Source organism: Carettochelys insculpta, chromosome 30 (genome assembly GCF_033958435.1).
Source record: "Carettochelys insculpta isolate YL-2023 chromosome 30, ASM3395843v1, whole genome shotgun sequence".
Taxonomy (NCBI): Eukaryota; Metazoa; Chordata; order Testudines; family Carettochelyidae; genus Carettochelys; species Carettochelys insculpta.
Genome location: NC_134166.1, coordinates 13,123,661 through 13,141,104, shown reverse-complemented (window position 1 = coordinate 13,141,104; position 17,444 = coordinate 13,123,661). Strand labels below are relative to the sequence as shown.

General features: G+C 50.9%; 1 protein-coding gene across 1 annotated transcript; it reads right to left on the bottom strand.

The window, feature by feature from the left end:
• Positions 1 to 4,610: 4,610 nt before the first annotated feature.
• LOC142003508 (protein NKG7-like) lies at positions 4,611 to 6,259 on the bottom strand. Its single transcript, XM_074980508.1, has 4 exons — positions 6,085 to 6,259; positions 5,440 to 5,586; positions 5,072 to 5,212; positions 4,611 to 4,657 (listed from the first exon to the last, which is right to left on the bottom strand). Exons 1-4 carry the CDS (start codon positions 6,257 to 6,259, stop codon positions 4,611 to 4,613), a joined length of 510 nt encoding a protein of 169 aa, XP_074836609.1.
• Positions 6,260 to 17,444: the final 11,185 nt, after the last annotated feature.

The window sequence follows — 17,444 nt, the reverse complement described above, 5'->3', positions numbered from 1 at the left end:
AGGCTGTCGATGCTGGGACTGAAGAAGCCACTGTGTTAAAAATCTTTACCGCACCTCTCGCCAACACCACATGGCAAAATACTCGAGTGCTACAGCCTTCCAGCAGCAAATCGGGTCTAGTTCATTTGGAAGGAGCCTCGTTCAAAAGTCCTGCTCACGTGGATTTTTGTCTGAAAGAAATCTTCATCAGCATTTTCCTTCCTTGGCCTGGCTGTAAAATACTTTCTCATCCGCTTGTGTGTAAATTGCAACCAGCATCAAAACCAGCAATTGAGAGCAACTTAGAGCATGGTGTGGAGGGATTAGAAATGCTTTGCCGCTATTTATCAGCAACAATCTGCTCCAGTAGTTTCCAAACTTTTCCCTAGTGCGGAACTCCAACTGTTCACAGACCCCCTGATCACCCTCCCTCCAAACCATTCGCAGATCCCAATCAAAGCCAGTTCTCGCCACTATGTGTACTGCAGTAAGGCTACGTCTACGCAGCAAAGTGATTTCAGATAACGACCACTATTCTGAAATAACTTTGCGAGCGTCCACAGAACAAATTTGTGGGCGTCTTCTGTTAAAGACCTGAGAGTTTGTGTTCTGCTGAGAAGAGACTTTAAGAACCGTCTGCAGAGAGACTGCTCGGAACTAATATTCGTATTCACATTTGCACATTAACACATGATTTCAACAGGGACAGCAATTACCTGACCCATGAGAAGGATTCTTTTGTATACTTTGGTGTTTGACCTAACTCTTAACGCCCCTCCGCTCTTGTGATTTGCCAGCCTTGATAACAATTTTTGGACCTCTGTGCTTTGTATATTGAGTCTGTTCTGGTAGGGCTGTGATCTGAACAAGTGGGTCTGACCCATGAAAGTTCATCACCTAATAAATTATTTTGTTTGTCTTTAAAGTGCTACATGATTGCTGGTTTGTTTTTATTTCAAAATAATTTAGAAATAGCGGAAGGCTGATTTCAAATTTTGGTAAAATTCATTTTCTGAGGAATAGTACCTATTCTGAAATTGTTATTTTGCAATAAGGGCTGTGTAGTCTGGGGCGATTTTGAAATAACATATTCTGGAATAGCTTATTCCAAAATAATTCTGCTGTGTAGACATAGTATTTCAGACATAGTGCTTACAGGGGCTCTAATCTGAAATAGGACCTGTCGTGTGTAGGCACACCATTTTAGAATAAGTTTGGCTTATTCTGGGGCTTCTCAGTAGGGTAGACATTATTCTGGAACAGTTCATTTTGGAATAATAACTCCAGAATAAGCTATTCCAGAATAATTTTGCTGTGTAGACATACCCTAAATGAAAAAGGAAACTACAACATAGATTTTCGGACAGCAATTAATAACATTATCAGAAGATATTCCAATGAAAAATAGTTGATTGTCACTTTGCAATTTATTTAAAGCTTATTTTCTACCATCATTTTTACTAATTAGTAGCAGAGAGAAAGCCATGCTAGTCTATATACTATCAAAACAAAAAAAGCAGTAAAGTAGCACTTTAAAGACTAAGAAAATAATTTATTAGGTGAGTTTTTGTGGGACAGACCCACTTCTTCAGACCATAGTCAAGAATTAGATGAAGCCAGAGTTTGCATCTTACTGAAGAAGAATTTTCACACTACTTTGGAAAGAGAGGCTGCTGAACTCTCTTTTATATTCAAATTTGACACATTAACACGTGGTTTGAACCGGGATGCGAATTATCTGGGTCATTATAGGGGCTCGTTTGCATACTTGGCTTAATCTAATTCTTGACCACCCCCCCAGCCTCTTTACTCTCTGATTTGCTCACCTTGATAATTTTTTTTCTGATTTGTCAACCTTGATTACTAATTTTGGTTCTCTGTGCCTTAACTATTGGGTCTGTTCTGGTCTGGCTCTGGTCTGAAGAAGCGGGTCTGTCCCACAAAAGCTCATCACCTAATAAATTATTTTCTTAATCTTTAAAGTGCTACTTTACTGCTTTTTCACTTTTACTTATGTTTTCTTTTTTTCATGGACCCTCTCCAGTGCCCTCACAGGGCCCCAGGAGTCCGTCGACCCCAGACTGGGAACCACTGGTGTCGTCCTTGCCTGCTTAGCTCTCTGCTGTTTTCCACAGCTGTTGTGTACAAGTGGGCTGTCTACTCCCTCTCACATTTACCCACCCGTAGCAGGTACTGCTCTCTCTGTATTCATTTTTACCAGCCTGGCCCCTTTTCCCAGCCCTGTGAAATCGCTGTGGTGCATTTGGGAGTGACTAAATTTGAAAAGTGCAAAATGTGGGGGACAGACTAAGACGCAAAAGGAAGACCATTGGGGGATATTTTCCACATCATTTTGAAAACTCGCTTCTAAGGTGGGAGCCTCTTTCTACTCAGCCTGGCTACCCCCGCTTCTCCTTCCTCAGCCTCCCCTGGTTGAGTCACCCCCCGCCCACCCCTTCCGTCTCTAACACAGCAGATGTTAGTGGCTGAGCAGGCTCTGACCACTGGAGCGTGGCCCGGGGTAGTGATGAATCAGCTTTGGAGAGGGAGCATTTTATGCCCCTCCCAGTACATGGAATAGAACCCAGGAGTTCTGGCCCCTTCTCCTCCCCCTGCTCTAACCACTGGACCCCACTCCCCTCCGTGAGCCAGGTAGACAACCCAGGAGTCCAGCCTGCCTTTGATACCCATCCCAGAGGATGGGAGATGCCAGGGGGTGTTTGTGGAGGGGAGGCAGAAATCACAGACAGGAGGCAGAGAGGACAGGGCCTTAAAGCTCCAAGGAAGAAGTCGGGTTCAGCAGGGCGTCCAGGCAGGGGAGGGGAAAGAAGGAAGGTGGGGGGGTTGTAGCTGTGTGACAGCCCAACACAGGGTATACACACAGCAAAGCTCATGCCCTCCAGCAAGAGGCATGAGGATGCACTCTCTCTCTCTCTCTCTCTCTCTCTCTCTCTCTCTCTCTCTCACACACACACACACACACACACACACACAGCAGGGCTGGCCCCTCCAGTTAAGCGCAGCAGGACAGGACAGGACACACACATACACACAGGCTACGTCTACACTCCGAGATAAATCCTAATTAACGTCCGTTAGCTCCACTTTACCACCTGCCTCTCTGCACTTTACAGACAATTCACTCAATTTTGGGAGCAGCAAGCTCAGGATTACAAAATCGCAGTTATCTGACGGGTGTCGCGTCGAGCCTGAATTCAGAAGTTCGATTTAAGGAAGTGTGGAAGCCCCATGGCTTAAAAGCAAATCGATTAGCCGCCGGAGGTGTCCCGTATGTAACCCATAACGCCCCTCTCAGTGCTCCGCTCTGGCCGCTGCTCTCCAGTAACTGGAAGACCGTGAATTTCCCAATGGGAGCAAAGCCTTTAGCTGTGGGCTCATGTTAGTGTGAGATCCTGAGAAATGTCTCCCTTTCTTTCTGTGCTGTTAGCCCCGTGAGTGCACCTACCCATTCAAACAGTCCCAGCAGGGAGTTTGCAGCTCTGTCTGCACCCTTGTTATTTTCTCCTGCACTGCCTGGCGCCAGCCCGTGGCCCACCGTAGCACGGGTCAGCAAGGCTGTGCTGTGGGTCGTGATTGCATAACACACCAAGAAACTTCTTTGCAGTTTACATTTGTGTGCAAAGCCACATCATGTGGGTAACTCCAAACCCAACCCAGTAAACGAAGGTGGCTGCCGTTCGGCACTGGCCATGCTGCCAGTCGCATGTTTAGGGCTCCAAGGGTGGGAAAGATAGTCTGGGTTTTGCTGCTGCCCTGGGGAAGGGCCACTTCAACTGGCCCCCCGCTGAACCCCGCCTTTGCCCAGACCGGGCGTTGCTGCCGCCGGGGAAAAGTCTCCCCTGGCGGCTAAGAAACACTGGAACCTTTGCTGCTGCTGGGGAAAAGCCCATACCAGGGCTTGCTGCCGCCGGGGGAGCTGTCTCATGAGCTGGGGTCGGGGGTGATTCCCCACGAAGGGCCCATGTTAACTGGGCCCTCAGCGCTTGGCTTGCTTCTTTTCCCATCCACTTTTCTATCCTCTGTCTTCTGACTTTAAAACCCAGCCCGGGCCCCTGCATTCGTTTCAGGAATCACATGCATGCAAGGATGGGAAGTGGGACAAGTGAACGGCCAGCTAAGAACACAGTCGCTGCACCCGGCTTGGCAATGTAATGGGGGGGACCAAAAATTCTTTCTTCCGAGACTTTTCTATCCTCTTTCTTCTAATGTTGCAGGTCCCTGCATTATTTCCAGGGATCGGGAGGGAAATGAGGAAAATGCAATGGGGGAAGATGACGTCAAGACCAGCGAGCATACCCAGAATGCCCTGGGGAAGAGGGAATCATGGGATAGCTTCCCACAATGCACTACGGCAACAGTCGATGTTCACCAATGTGTGTGTGGCAGCAATGACTCGACTTCGTGGGCAGCCCAGTGGAATTGAGGATGGTCAAAATCGAGCTTATAAACTCCAGAATTAGAAAATCGATACCAATAAATTTGAATTTATCTCATAGTGTGGACATAGCCACAGCCACACACAGCCAGACTGGGACTGGGGGTCAGGGTCAGCACACTGCAAGCTACATCCACCCCCAGCTCCCAGCACCAGCCCTAGGGGCAGTGAGGCCTCACAGTGGGCTGTAGGAAGACCTCTGGGCGAGGAGGGTCACTGCACCTGTGGGGCAGAGGAGAGAGATGGGCTCAGGACAGTGATGCAACCAAGCAGGAATCATCCACTGGTCCCCAGCTGCCCAGCCCCAGAGGTGGCTGCAGCTCAGTGATGGGCAAGCCATCCCCATGGGGCACAGACACTGACTTGCCATTGTGCCCACCCCACACCCTGCCCCCACACCATTCCTTACCTCAAGGCCACACCCGTTTTTCCCCAGGGAAAAACTGTCCCACAGCACCCATGAAAGTGGTGCCTAAGCCATGTGGTATTATGTTCCCCAGCTGTTCCTCCCCTGAGATGGCTGCATCTCTGCACCAGGAAAATTGCCCCTGTGCAGCATTATATGCAGCTGTTTCCCGGCTGCCCCACCCCAGAGGTGGCTGCACCTCAGCCTACAGAGATCCTCGGTGTGCTCACCAGTTCCAAGAAACAGGAAGAAGGACAGCCAGCCCAGGCCGTAGGACCAGCTGTAGGACCAAGTGTAGGTCAGCGCTGCTGGCATGGAGTCTGGAGAACAAGCACTGGTGAACACAGCCATCCCAGTCATGGTACCCAGACCTAGGGCCAAAGGGAACAGCGAGGACACCCCTTAGTGCAGCTCACATACTGACTCATGGTCCTCCTCCTGCCCCACCACGATGGGGAGCTGCCAGTGCCCAGGGCTGGGTCCCTAGCTAGGGGGTGCTCCCCAGGTCTGGCAGAGAGGGATGCAAGGTATCTGTGAAGCCATGGGGCCTGGAGGTCAGGGAGTGGCCAGGGAAGACGAGGCTCCGAGAGGGTCTTACCTGCACTGAAGCTGCCCATGGTGGAGGCCATGACCAAGGAGACGGAGCGAACATGGGAGCAAAACAACGAGGCAATGAGCACAAAGAAGGAGAAACACCCAGCCAGCGAGGCCAGGATGAGGAAAGACCTGGTGGTGTGGAAGAAACCTGTGGGGGGAGGAAAGGGTTAAATCAGTCACTGCACAAAACCTAGTGGTTCCCAACCTAGGGACTGCAAACACCTGGAAGTCCATGAGTGTGTTATAGGGGGTCCCTCAAAAAGGAAAGGTAAATAAAAATCACCATAGAAAATAAGTTTTAAATAAATTGCAAAGCTACAATTGATTATTATTTTTAAATTACATCTCTTCCAATCCTGTTATTAATTACTGTCCAGAAATCAGCGCTGTCGGTTCCTTTTATATTTAATGGAGTGCGCAGAGGGCTAGAATTGGCTTTGATGGGGGGCTGTGAGCAGTTTGGGGGGTGATTGGGGGTGCGCATTAGTGAAAAGCTTGGGAACCACTGCTCTGATTTACTAGACTCCAGTCCTCTGTCTCCGCCTCCCTTCCCTGCCTGCCCATCCTGGCTGCCAGCCTCCAGACCTCTAACCGCTAGACCCCACTCCCCTCCCAGAGACAGGGACTGGACCCCTGGCTTCCTCACCTGGTACTCCAGCTGTATACATGATGCAACTCTGAAGAAAACAGGCCCTCCAGAGCCCACAATGGCTTCCCTCGCGTTCATTAATATTCACCCAGTTGTCAGAGACCAGAGTCACAAGGACCAGCACCAGACTGAGCAGAGCCAGGGGGACACTTGCGATCCGGAAAAGTATCATTGCTGGCGAGGGTCCCTGGGGCCTGATCCTCAGGCTGTGGCTGCTGGAAAGCCCGAGCAGAATCCACTCAGTGTACTGCGACAGGTGAAAAAGCAAACAGAATATTTGGAATCATCAGAAAAGGGACAGAGAATATCTTATTGCCTCTGTATAAATCCAGGGTGCACCCACATCGTGAATCCTGCGTGCACATGTGGTCACCTCATCTCAAAAAAGTTGGAACAGGTTCAGGAAGGGGCAACTAAAATGATGTGGGGTTTGGAACGGCTGCGCCGTGAAGAAAAATTAAAAAGACGGGGACGTTTCAGCTTCGAAAAGAGGAGACTCGGGGGGATATGACAGAGGTCTATAAAATCAGGACTGGTGTGGAAAAAGTGAACAAGGAAAAGTTATTTCCTTGTTCCCATAACAAAAGAACTTGGGGGGTCACCCAATGAAGTTAATGGGGAGCAGGTTTAAAACTAACAAAAGGGAGTTTTTCTTCACACAGCGCATGGTCGGCCTGGGGAACTCCTGGCCAGAGGAGGTTGTGAAGACCAGGCCTTTAACAGGGTTCATAAAAGAACTAGATTATTCATGGAGGTTCAGTCCATCGAGGGCTATCAGCCAGGCTGGGTAGGACCGGTGTCCCTGGCCCCGTCAGAGGCTGGAAATGGATGTCCAGAAAGGGACTGCTTTCGTGATTACCTGTTCTGTCCACTCCCTGAGCTGGCATTGGCCTCCCTTGGAAGACAGGCCACTGGGCTAGATGGACCTTTGGTCTGAGCCAGTGTGATCGTTCTTATGTTCTATGGGAAAGAGGGATGGTCACAGCCCAGCCTCCCATCCCGCACAGGGGAAATGGGTTACGGGAAAGGGGCCATGTGTGGTGGGGTTCAGGGGTTCCCAAGCGCTGTACCCCATCCACAGGCAGGAGTGACTCTCACTCAGCAGGTAGAACGGGAAGTTTATTAGGCGACAGAGGCCCAGATCAGCACAGAGGTGTCAGTACAGCCCGCAGAGACAGTCATTCCAACCCGTCCTGGGGACAGGAGCCCCAGGGGTGCCCCTCTGGGGCGTAGCTTCCCCCTGGCCAAGCTGGCTGCCTTCCAGCTCCCTCTTCCCCCCAGCTTCTAACTGCCACCTCAGATTCAAACCCAGATTGGCTCCTCCTTGCTCTTTGGTCAGGGCAGAGGTGTTACCTGCCAGCTTAGGTTATAGCCCCAGGGGTCATCCTTAGCCGCTGGGAGCTGCTCTGCTTGTCACACACATCCCCCTGACTCTCACACGCACTCCCCCCACTCCATCACACCATGTCTCTTTGTACTGGCCAGGTGGGGGCGTGTTATGAAGAAGGGGCTACAATGAAGGGAAAGCTGGGAGGGAGAGACTGAGATTGAGGGTTACCAGCTTGGGGGGGTGATGTCTTCTTGGAGGATGCCTCACAGGACAGAATGGTAATTAAAGGTTAATTATTCCTGCAGACCCCAGGACAATCTCGGAGTGGGAGATGATCCTAGTGAGATCCCTCCAGGCCAGGAATGTAGAGATACTGAACTTACCCAATTCCAGCTCCAAATAGGCCCGGGGGGGATCTTGGGGCCCCTCCAGAATGCCAAGAGCAGACAACCTCTGCATCCCAGGAAACACAGCGCTGGATTCCTTGCCCACATCACCTTCACTCTGCCCTAGCTGAGCCACACCCCCTTCACCCATCACACCCCCCAGCTGCCTGGGACCTGCGTTTAACAGGAATAGCCTGTCAGGTAGCTCAGTGTGTCTTAACGACATCCAGCCCCGAGCTCTGCCTCACACAGGTTAGGGAGGCAGCAAGCCAGTATCTGGTAGCCACAAGGTTCAGAAGCTCTGAAACACCCTTTCAGTGCTACCTGCGTTCCCCTTCCCCTGTTTTAACCCACACACCATGCTCCTCTCTATGTCCCATGGCAGGAGAAGCCAACACCCAGCTACAGACACACCCGACACAAGGCAAAGCATTCGGTTTGTCTCCACTGTGGGTCAGCATCGATTCCTCCACTCGTGCCACGGCACCCCACAACCACTTGACTTAAACCCTTGTACTCCGAGTGGAGCACAGGTCCCCTACACGTCTCCTCCACTTCACTCTGTCTCGGGACAAAACTTGTAGCTGGCCCCAGGAGTGCCCCACTTGTTGTCCTTGAGTCACAGTAGATCTTCTTCACGTTGCCCAAGGTCTTCCTCCTTTACGTTCTCCTTGGGGGTTCCATGGGAGAGCTTGACGGATGATGCTGGATGATGGTTTTCGGAGAGCATGGCCTGGCCATCCCCACTTTCTTCTCTTGATTTGAACGTCAGTTGGTTCTTGCCCTGCTCCGATCCAAAGCTCCTCCTCTGTGATCAAGTCTGGACGTTTGACGTGAAGGATGTGCCTCAGGCACCTGTTTATGAATGTCTGTGGCTTCCGATTTGAAGACTTCTTAGTACACCAGGTCCGGCATCCATACACGAGCGCACTCTTCACGTTGGTGTTGAAGATCCACAGTTTCGTCTTCGTGGATATTATTTGTGAATTCCATATTGGACTAAGAGTCTTGAACGCAGCTGCAGCTTTCTCTATTCTGTCATGGATATCCTTGTCTGTTCCTCCATCTCTGCCCATAATACTCCCCAAGTAGATGAACTGCTCCACATCTGTCAGGTCATCCCCTCCCAGTGTGATGGACAGATGGCCACCCCGGGGGCATTCAGTGGACACTTCTTAAACAGCTAGAGGACCTTGATTTTGCTAACAGCGTCACCTTCCTTTCACTCAGAAGAAAAGGTCACAAAGCTTGACAAGACTGCCTCAATGGCTGGACTGCCTGAGCATTAAAAAGGGAACGGCAAAGACGATGAGGATCTGCCAGTCCAACAAAGACAAGTTACACCCATATCTCGGAATAACACCCAGAACCCCAGGGGATGCAGCTGTGGAGGGTTTGGTACCAGGCCTGCCTGTGGGGAAGGCTGGGGTCCTTTGGCAAGCCATGCTCTGTTGGAAGTTAATACCTTACTGGACTGTGGGTGCTGGTGTTGTATGGAGAGGTCTGAAGCTTTGCTGTTGGTCACTAACCATAGAGTCATAGAATGCTAGGACTGGAAGGGACCTTGAGAGGTCATTGAGTCCAGCCCCCTGCCCGCATGGCAGGACCAAGTACTGTCTAGACCATCTCTGATAGACATTTATCTAACCTGTGCTTCAATAGCTCCAGAGATGGAGATTCCACAACCTCCCTAGGCAATTTATTCATTGGGATGCTCATAGATGCCCCCAGCTGGTCTTTCAGTGGCTGGGAGGAGTTGGATCACAGAAGTCCCCCTGGGGCTGTTGCTCTGGGGCGCTCCATCACCCTGTCCCTCTGGGCCAGAAGCTCTGGTCTCCCTTGACCAAGGTGGAGAGCTGGGGAAAGAGTCTCCCAGCAGAGCAACACAGAGACTGAACTAGCTCAGTTACAGGGACTTGTCAGCACACAGGAGTAAGCCTCGAAGAGGCCCAAACCCCCAACAAATCCAGCTTACTCTGTATAAAAGTTTTACAGACAGAAAGCTCCTGTGTTTGAGCTCTTCATCAATGGAAGAGAGATAAGCACAGCTGTGGCTCCTCCCCAAAACACACACAGTCCTGGTAACAATTATTTACACTAGATTTGATAACAACCAAAAGTGTTGGTGTTAGGTACAGAAAATAGGATATAAGTGGCTGCAAGTGGAAACAGACAGATCAATGCACATTACTGAGCCAAAATAAACAAAATGCACCAGCTAAGCCTAATGCGCTAAGAGCCATTGCTATGGATTTTCTTACTCCAGGTAAAATCCTTCCAGAGTTGATCTTTTTCTCCAGCCTGGGCCTACAGCTTCCTCTCCGAGTTCTTTGTTTTCAGGTTGTTTCATGTTTATGCTCTTAGGGTTGGGGAGCAATTTCAAAAGTCAGCTGAAGACACAGGACTGATTGCTTTTTATTCCTTAAATATGCTTTACCCAACACAGGGATCTCACACCCACAGCCCAGCAACACCCAAAGGAATTCCGCAGCCTCGTCCCTTACAGATGCTGGCACACATGTCCCTGTTGGGTCCTGTTCCGTTCCCCCAGGCCCACCCCTGCTTCCCCACTCCTAATCCACCCTCTGCCTCCATTGCTCTCCAAGCAGGGAGGATCCTGGGCCCTTCCAGCAAGTCAAGAGCTGCTGACCTCTGCACACTGGGAAACACAGCGCTGGACTCCTTGCCGGCATCACCTTCACTCTGCCCTATCTGAGCCACGCTGCCTTCACCCACAATGCCCCCTGGTGCCTCAGGAATTACCCGGTTGCCTGGTGTGGCAGGTGGCCTCAGGGATTACCGAAGGGTCTTGTGTGGGGGGCAGCAAGGAGCAGCCCTCCTGCAATCACCAGGGTCGGGACCCACAGCTGCAACAACCCCTGCTCCACTCCACCACCGACGCCCAGGCCAGGGCCCTGCAGGCTAACCTGTACATAGGACGCTTGGAGCAGCCACCACAGTGCCCGCAAAGCACAGGGCTCAGGGCAGTTGCCCCCAAACTGTCCTATGGATGGGACGGCTCGGCACGCACCTACCCAGCCCATGGGGATGTGCGGGCAGCAGCAAGGAGCTAACAGCTGGAAGCCACTTTAGCCCTGCTGTGGGGGCAGTGGGGATCTCCAGAGGAGCCGGGGTTAAATCTCCCGGCAGCCACAGACATGCAAGGGGGGAAGCACGTGGGGCTGGAAGTGCAAGTGGGGAGGAACAGAGGGAGAACTGCAGCTGGCCCACCAGGGGATCTGAGGGCTGGCCTGGGCCTAAAGTAAACAGAGTTCGAGATCTCAAAGGCTTGTCCAGAATGGGGTCTTTTTGCAGGAAAAAAAAAAAAACTTTTTTCCAGAAAAAAAACCCCTTGCACCCACACGGTGAAGCTTCTTATTCTGGACTAACAGGGCGTTTAACTCGAAACAGTGACTTCCCCAAAACGAACAACTTTCGCCAACCCCACCTTTCGGTGTCGAAATTGACTCAGTGCGTACTAGAGCAAAGGCCATTACAACTTCGCTGGCCTCCCTTCATTGCTCTGATTTTGAATTATCAGTTGAATTCTCAGTTATCTAGTACAAAGGCTCAGTTTCGATATGCTCGTGCTGAGCGAATGCTCTTTTCAGAAATAATTTATTTCGACATTCAAATGCCCCAGTAAATAAGTTATTTCTCAAAAAACCCTGCAGCATAAACATAGCCAAGGAGAGGCTAAAGGATTTGGGCTTGTTTAGTTTTCAGAAGAGAGGAGTGAGGGCGATTTGATAGCAGCCTTCAACTTCCTGAAAGGGGGCTCTAAAGAGGATGGAGAGAGGCTGTTCTCAGTAGTGACTGATGGCAGAACAAGGAGCAATGGTCTGAAGCTACAGAAGGAGAGGAGTAGGCTGGATATTAAGGAAAACTATTTCCCCAGAAGGGCGGTGAAGCACTGGAGTGCGTTACCAAGAGAGGTGGTCAAATCTCCATCCCTAGAGGTTTTTAAGTCCTGGCTTGACAAAGTCCTGGCTGGGATGATTTAGTTGGGGTTGGTCCTGCTTTGGGCAGGGGGCTGGACTTGATGACCTCCTGAGGTGCCTTCCAGCCCTTGGATTCTAAGAATCTAAGCTCAGGTTATCAAGGGCTGTGGCATGTCCAATGCTTTTTGGCAAAGTGGGGAATTCATTGCTGAGCTTCAGTGGTAGGAGGGTATATTTCTGGGGTGTGCGGCTGGGGGCAGAGGAGTTTGGCTGGTCCCTCTCCCCAGGTGAGTCACAAGTGGCTCAGGGAATTGTGCAACTTACTTGGGTGTGGGGCACCACCTGCTGGTGGCTGATTGATCACAGGGTGGGAGTGCGGGGTGTTGGCAGTTGCTGCTTCTCAAGAGCTTAACCCCGTGAGAGACAGCCCACGCACAGAGTGAAGGGGGCACAGCAATACCCCAGTTCCACACTGTATCCTGGGGATCCCGTCACACCCAGGATCTTACATTCCCACCTCAGATCGCTGAAATTCACCCATCGGCAATGTAAGAGGGACGCTGCCCGAGGCAGGATTGGAGTCTGATTTTAGTGTCTTTTCCGGGTGCATGTTAACATGCAAAGCTGTGGATGTGTGTGTTAAGCGAAGGGACACTTTCCTTATTTCAACTGCATATTGAGTTGCCAGAGTTGGAGCATTGCTAGCAGATCTAGGGAAGCGATTACTCCCCTCTGTTTGGCACTGGTGAAGCCACAGCTGTAATATGTGTCTAATTCTGGGCCACCCTTTACAAAAAAGAAAAGAGGCGGATGCATTGGAGAGGGTCCAGCAGAGGGCAATAAAAAGGATTAGGGGGCTGGAACACATGACCTACAGGGAGAGGCTGAGGGATGTGGGCTTATTAGTATGCAGAAGAGAAGAGTGAGGGGCAATTTGATAGCAGCCTTCAACTACCTGAAGCCGATTACAAAGAGGATGGAGAGAGGCTGTTCTTGGTGGTGATGGATGATAGAACAAAGAACAATGGTCTCAAGTTACAGCGAAAGAGGAGTAGGTTGGATATGAGTGTGATGGGGTTCAGGGGTCCCCAAGCACTGCACCCCATCCGCAGGCAGGAGTGACTCTCACTCAGCAGGTAGAACAGGAAGTTTATCAGGCGACAGATGCCGAGTTTCTCACAGAAGAGTCAGTGCAGCAGTCAGAGTCAGTCATTCCAGCCCATCCCGGGGAGAGGAGCCTGAGGGGTGCCCCTCTGGGGTGTAGCTTCCCCCCTTGCCAGGCTGGCTGCCTTCCAGCTCCCTCTTTCTCCAGCTTCCAACTGCCGCCTCCGATTCAAAAACCCCCTTTGGCTCCTCCCTCCTCTTTGTTCAGGGTAGAGGTGTTACCTGCCAGCCTAGGTTACAGCCCCAGGGCCATCCTTAGCTGCTGGGAGCTGCTCTGCTTGTCTCACACACTTCCAGCCTGAGTCTCACACATGAACCCCCAAACTCCATCACAATTAGGAAAAACGATTTCCCCAGGAGGGCGGTGAAGCACTGGAATGTGTTACCAAGAGAGGTGGTGGAGTCTCCATCCCTTGGGGGCTCTTAAGTTCCGGCTGGGCAGATATTCCAAAGAAGGATGAAGTCAGGCTTGGGGCATGGGAAAAGAGTCCCCTAGCTCTGATCTCCCCTCTCCCCAAGGTGGATTGTACTAAGTGTCCCTGACTTCCGTGCTGACAAATCTGTTCTGAGCTACATCCCCATGGACTAATAAACCTTCTGTTCTCCCCCCTGGTTGACCTTCCTCTGACTGCACTGAGGGGACGGGTGATGAAGGGCCCTCTGACTCCCTCACACTTCAGTGGCACCTGTAACCCCATAGTCATCATTTATATATACTGGTGATGTTTCATATAAAGCATGCCATGTAGGGTATCAGGGAAAGGCTATGATCTGTCTGGGTGGTTAAGTACTGGAATAAATTGTCCTCTGGGGCATCTGGCCTTGGCCTATGTTGGAAGACAGATACTGGCCTAGAGGGACCGTTGGTCTGACTCAGTCTGATGATTATGTTCTTATTGCCGAGGGTGATTGTGGGATCTCCCTCATGGGAGATATTTAAGAAAGTGTTGGATAAATATCTAACAGGGAAGATCCAGATGGTGCTTGGTCCTGCCATGAGGGCAGGGGACTGGACCTGATGACCTCTTGAGGTCCCCTCCAGTTCTAGCGTGCTGTGATTCGATGAGGAAACCTGGGATGATTTCTATGCCATTAGTCATATGAAGTTGTGAGATTGTGTCGTATGGTTGTCACTAAACCATCCGATGAGTTGGGAAATTGCCCCGGTATTAGATCCCCACATACCCTTGAACGATTATACTGAGTCAGACCAACGGTCCATCGAGGACAGTATCCTGACTTCCAACAGAGGCCAATGCCAGATGCCTCAGAGGGCAATTTGTTCTAGTACTTGACCACCCAGACAGATCACAGCCTTTCCCTCATACCTTACATGGCATGCTTTATATGAAGCATCACCAGTATATATAAATAATGACTATGGGGTTACAAGACAAGGGAGCTACCCAATGCCCTGGTGGGTATTGAATGACCAGCAACAGCCATTGAACAGCAAGGGGTCTACAATGCAGTGATCCATGTGTACCAGGCCATAGCAGGGGGATTGCTCATCCTTGTCTGGGGACTCAGCAGTGCCCACCAGACATGCCTGGACTTGTATTTTCCAACTCTACGGACATGGAGGGGTGGTGGAATCTCCATCCCTAGAGGCTTTTAAGTCCCAGCTTGACAAAGCCCTGACTGGGCTGATTTAGTTGGGGTTGGTCCTGCTTTGGGCAGGGGGCTGGGCTCAATGACCTCCTGGGGTCCCTTCCAGCCCTTGGATTCTACGGAAAGAAGATGTCAGTTTTTAACAGGAGGGTACAACCACTGGAACAACTTAGTGGGATCAGGGTAGAATCTCCATCACTGACTAATTCTAAATCAAGACGAGGTGTTTTTCCCAAAAGGTCTGCTCTGGGAATTATTTTGAGGGTGGTTTTCCATCCTGTTTCGTTGAGGATGTCAGACTAGATGGTCCCTTGGCCTGTATCATACATATGGGGAAACTGAGGCCCAGAGCTGGGCAGTTACTTGGCCTAGCTCACCCAGCAGGCCTGTTGGGAATATGGCCCAGGCTTTCCAAGCTCCAGTCCATTGTTGTTTTGGCAAAGCCACATGGACACTGTGTGCTTTCTGGGCTACACCCGTAGTGGCAGCGGAATGGGGTAAATGGCCAGACTTTGCACCGCACATAATGTGTTATTGCCCACAGGGCTGGAGAGCTGACAAAAGCTGGTATTTATGACATGGAGGTTACAGGAGCTTTAAGTTTGTAAGGAGGCTGGTGTCCTTCCCCCATCCCCTGCAACATATAGCTCACTTCTCACCCTCATTTCCATTTCCCCCTCCCTCTATTAAGCCATCAGGTTTTTGAAAGTTAAATATGGGCCAAAAATATCATTGGGAGAATCTCTGAACTTGAAGAAAACCTTTTGGTTGGAGAAGGGTGGGGCTGTACCTCAGCAAACCATTGCCTATAATCCCAGGGTAGATCATTAACTCTCTTCTATAGTATTTAACTTCTATTAACTCTCTTCTATAAAGCATGGCAAATTAGTACAATATTGGAGCCAGGGTGGTGAGCTGAGAGCCCTTAGATTCAAGGAGTGGCCTGTAATCAGAAAGCTGCAGTCAACTTAAGCAGAGTTGACACCTGGCTATAATACCTAAAGAGAGGGGGTGTGTCTGGGGATAGTTAGCTAGAGGAGGTGTGTGGGGATAGATAGATATGTAACACCAACAGACCTGGGTTGCCAGGTCCCAGGGATAGAACCTACCAGCCTAGGGTCTAAAGCCCTGCACTCTACCACGTGAGCTAAAGGCCAGCTGGCTCTTACCCAAGGCTGTAGAGCAGAGACTTCACTCACCCCAGATGAGGTCTCAGTGCCTCCAGGTACTACAGATAGATAGAAAAGGTGTGTGGGGATAGATAGATAGAGGTGAATGGGGACAGAGACAACCATAATCTCCCTGCCGTCAGGGGCTCTGTGTAAATTAGCCCCTCATTTCCAAGATACCCTCACCACCTCCTCCCTCAGAAGGTTCAGTCTGGCCCAGCTCTGCTCTGGGGCAGACTGGAGTCCTGAGGGGACAGTTTCCATGATGTTTCCACAGCCCCTGCTCTCCTCACACCCCATTTTATTTCCTTCTCCCAGACTCACGTCGCCCCCCACACCATCAGCCAGCTCCAGAGAGAAACCACCGACCGTAGAACCCAGGCGTCCTGATGTCTTGCCCTTGCACCACTCTAACCCACTGGACTGCCCACTTCCCGCCCCATCCTGACTCCCCGCTCTTCCCGTATTAAACATATTCCAGCACGGCCAGCAGCCTGCACCCCAAGAGGCCATGAGGGGGAGTGTTCACTGCCACCCTGGGAACGTGCCCAGAGGTTGATCAGCAGCCAAGCAAAAAATTAGGACCTGATTTCTAACGGGAACATGCCTGGCTTGAACCTCCAGCTGCTAGTTCTTGGTTCTGCTGTTCTCCAGGAGATTCACAAGCTCGTGATGACACGAGATTTCCTGCCTGGCCTCAGCCACCCCGCTCAAGTTATGTCTTGTTCATCTCTTTGGCAGCTCTGTCAGGACCTTTCCACGGGTCTTCTTTGTCCCCTCTGTGGCTGTTCCACATCCTTCTTAAGGCACACACCCCAGAGCTGGGCGCAACATCCCAGTGGCACTTTCACCAATGCCTTATAAGGAGGCGAAAAAAAACCTCTCTGGTTCTACCAAGAGCTGCCCCATCTCCAAGAACGAGGAACGACTAGCTCCGCTTTTGCCAGGCCAGCACACCTGGCACTCACCAGGAGTCACTGGGCAGTGACTAGTTACTTGGAAAAAGATATTCTCGGGGTAGAGAAAGAGATCGCTGTCAGTGGGGGCGGGGGAGTGATTTGGCAGCATGAGGATGTTGCTTTTCCATATTGCATTTTCTCCCAGCTGATGTGAATGACAGCTGTCACTGCTAGGGGAAAGCGAGGCAGAAACCAAGGGGTGACATAGGGATGGGGAGCTCTGGAAACAGCCACTCTTACCTGAGCTGGAAGCTTGGTCTGATCCCACTGCTGACACTAAGCCAGGAGGTTCAGGCAGATAAATGGCAAAGGCACATTCAGGCCATTCTGCAGCTGCAGTCCAGGTACATGGAGCTGCTCCTGGAGGAAAATGAGACAGGAGAAACTCCCTTTTAAATAAAGATGACAAACCTGTTGTTTAGAGGAGGAGGAGAGAAAGTCCAGTGATAAGACGGTTAGGAGCAAAGCTGGGAGCCAGGACTCCTGGGTTCTTTGCCTGGCTCTACCCACAGTTTATAACACTGCATCTGTTCTCATTAACTCCTTCCATCCTCCCCCAGCCCAACCTAGGGAGTCCCCAAACACAGGCCAAATGGACCTCCTGGGTCAGAGTAGGAAACAGCACATGACACCCTAGCTCTGAGACACCCTGGTAAAGAGATGAGGCTCAGCCCTGATCTAGGGCTGACCTGCAGGGATCTCAAAGCACTTGACAAGCAGCTCAGCCCTCAGAGGGAGCAGAGAGTTCCTATCCCTGTGGTGCTAATGGGCAGAACCTGGAATAGAACCCAGGAGTC

Coding starts and splice junctions, on each gene's coding strand:
- LOC142003508 (XM_074980508.1), bottom strand. CDS start 6,259: ATGATACTTTTCCGGATCGCAAGTGTCCCCCTGGCTCTGCTCAGTCTG. Junction 5,213..5,439: donor CATGGGCAGCTTCAGTGCAG/GTAAGACCCTCT, acceptor CTTTGGCCCTAG/GTCTGGGTACCATGACTGGG. Junction 4,658..5,071: donor CTTCCTGTTTCTTGGAACTG/GTGAGCACACCG, acceptor TCTGCCCCACAG/GTGCAGTGACCCTCCTCGCC.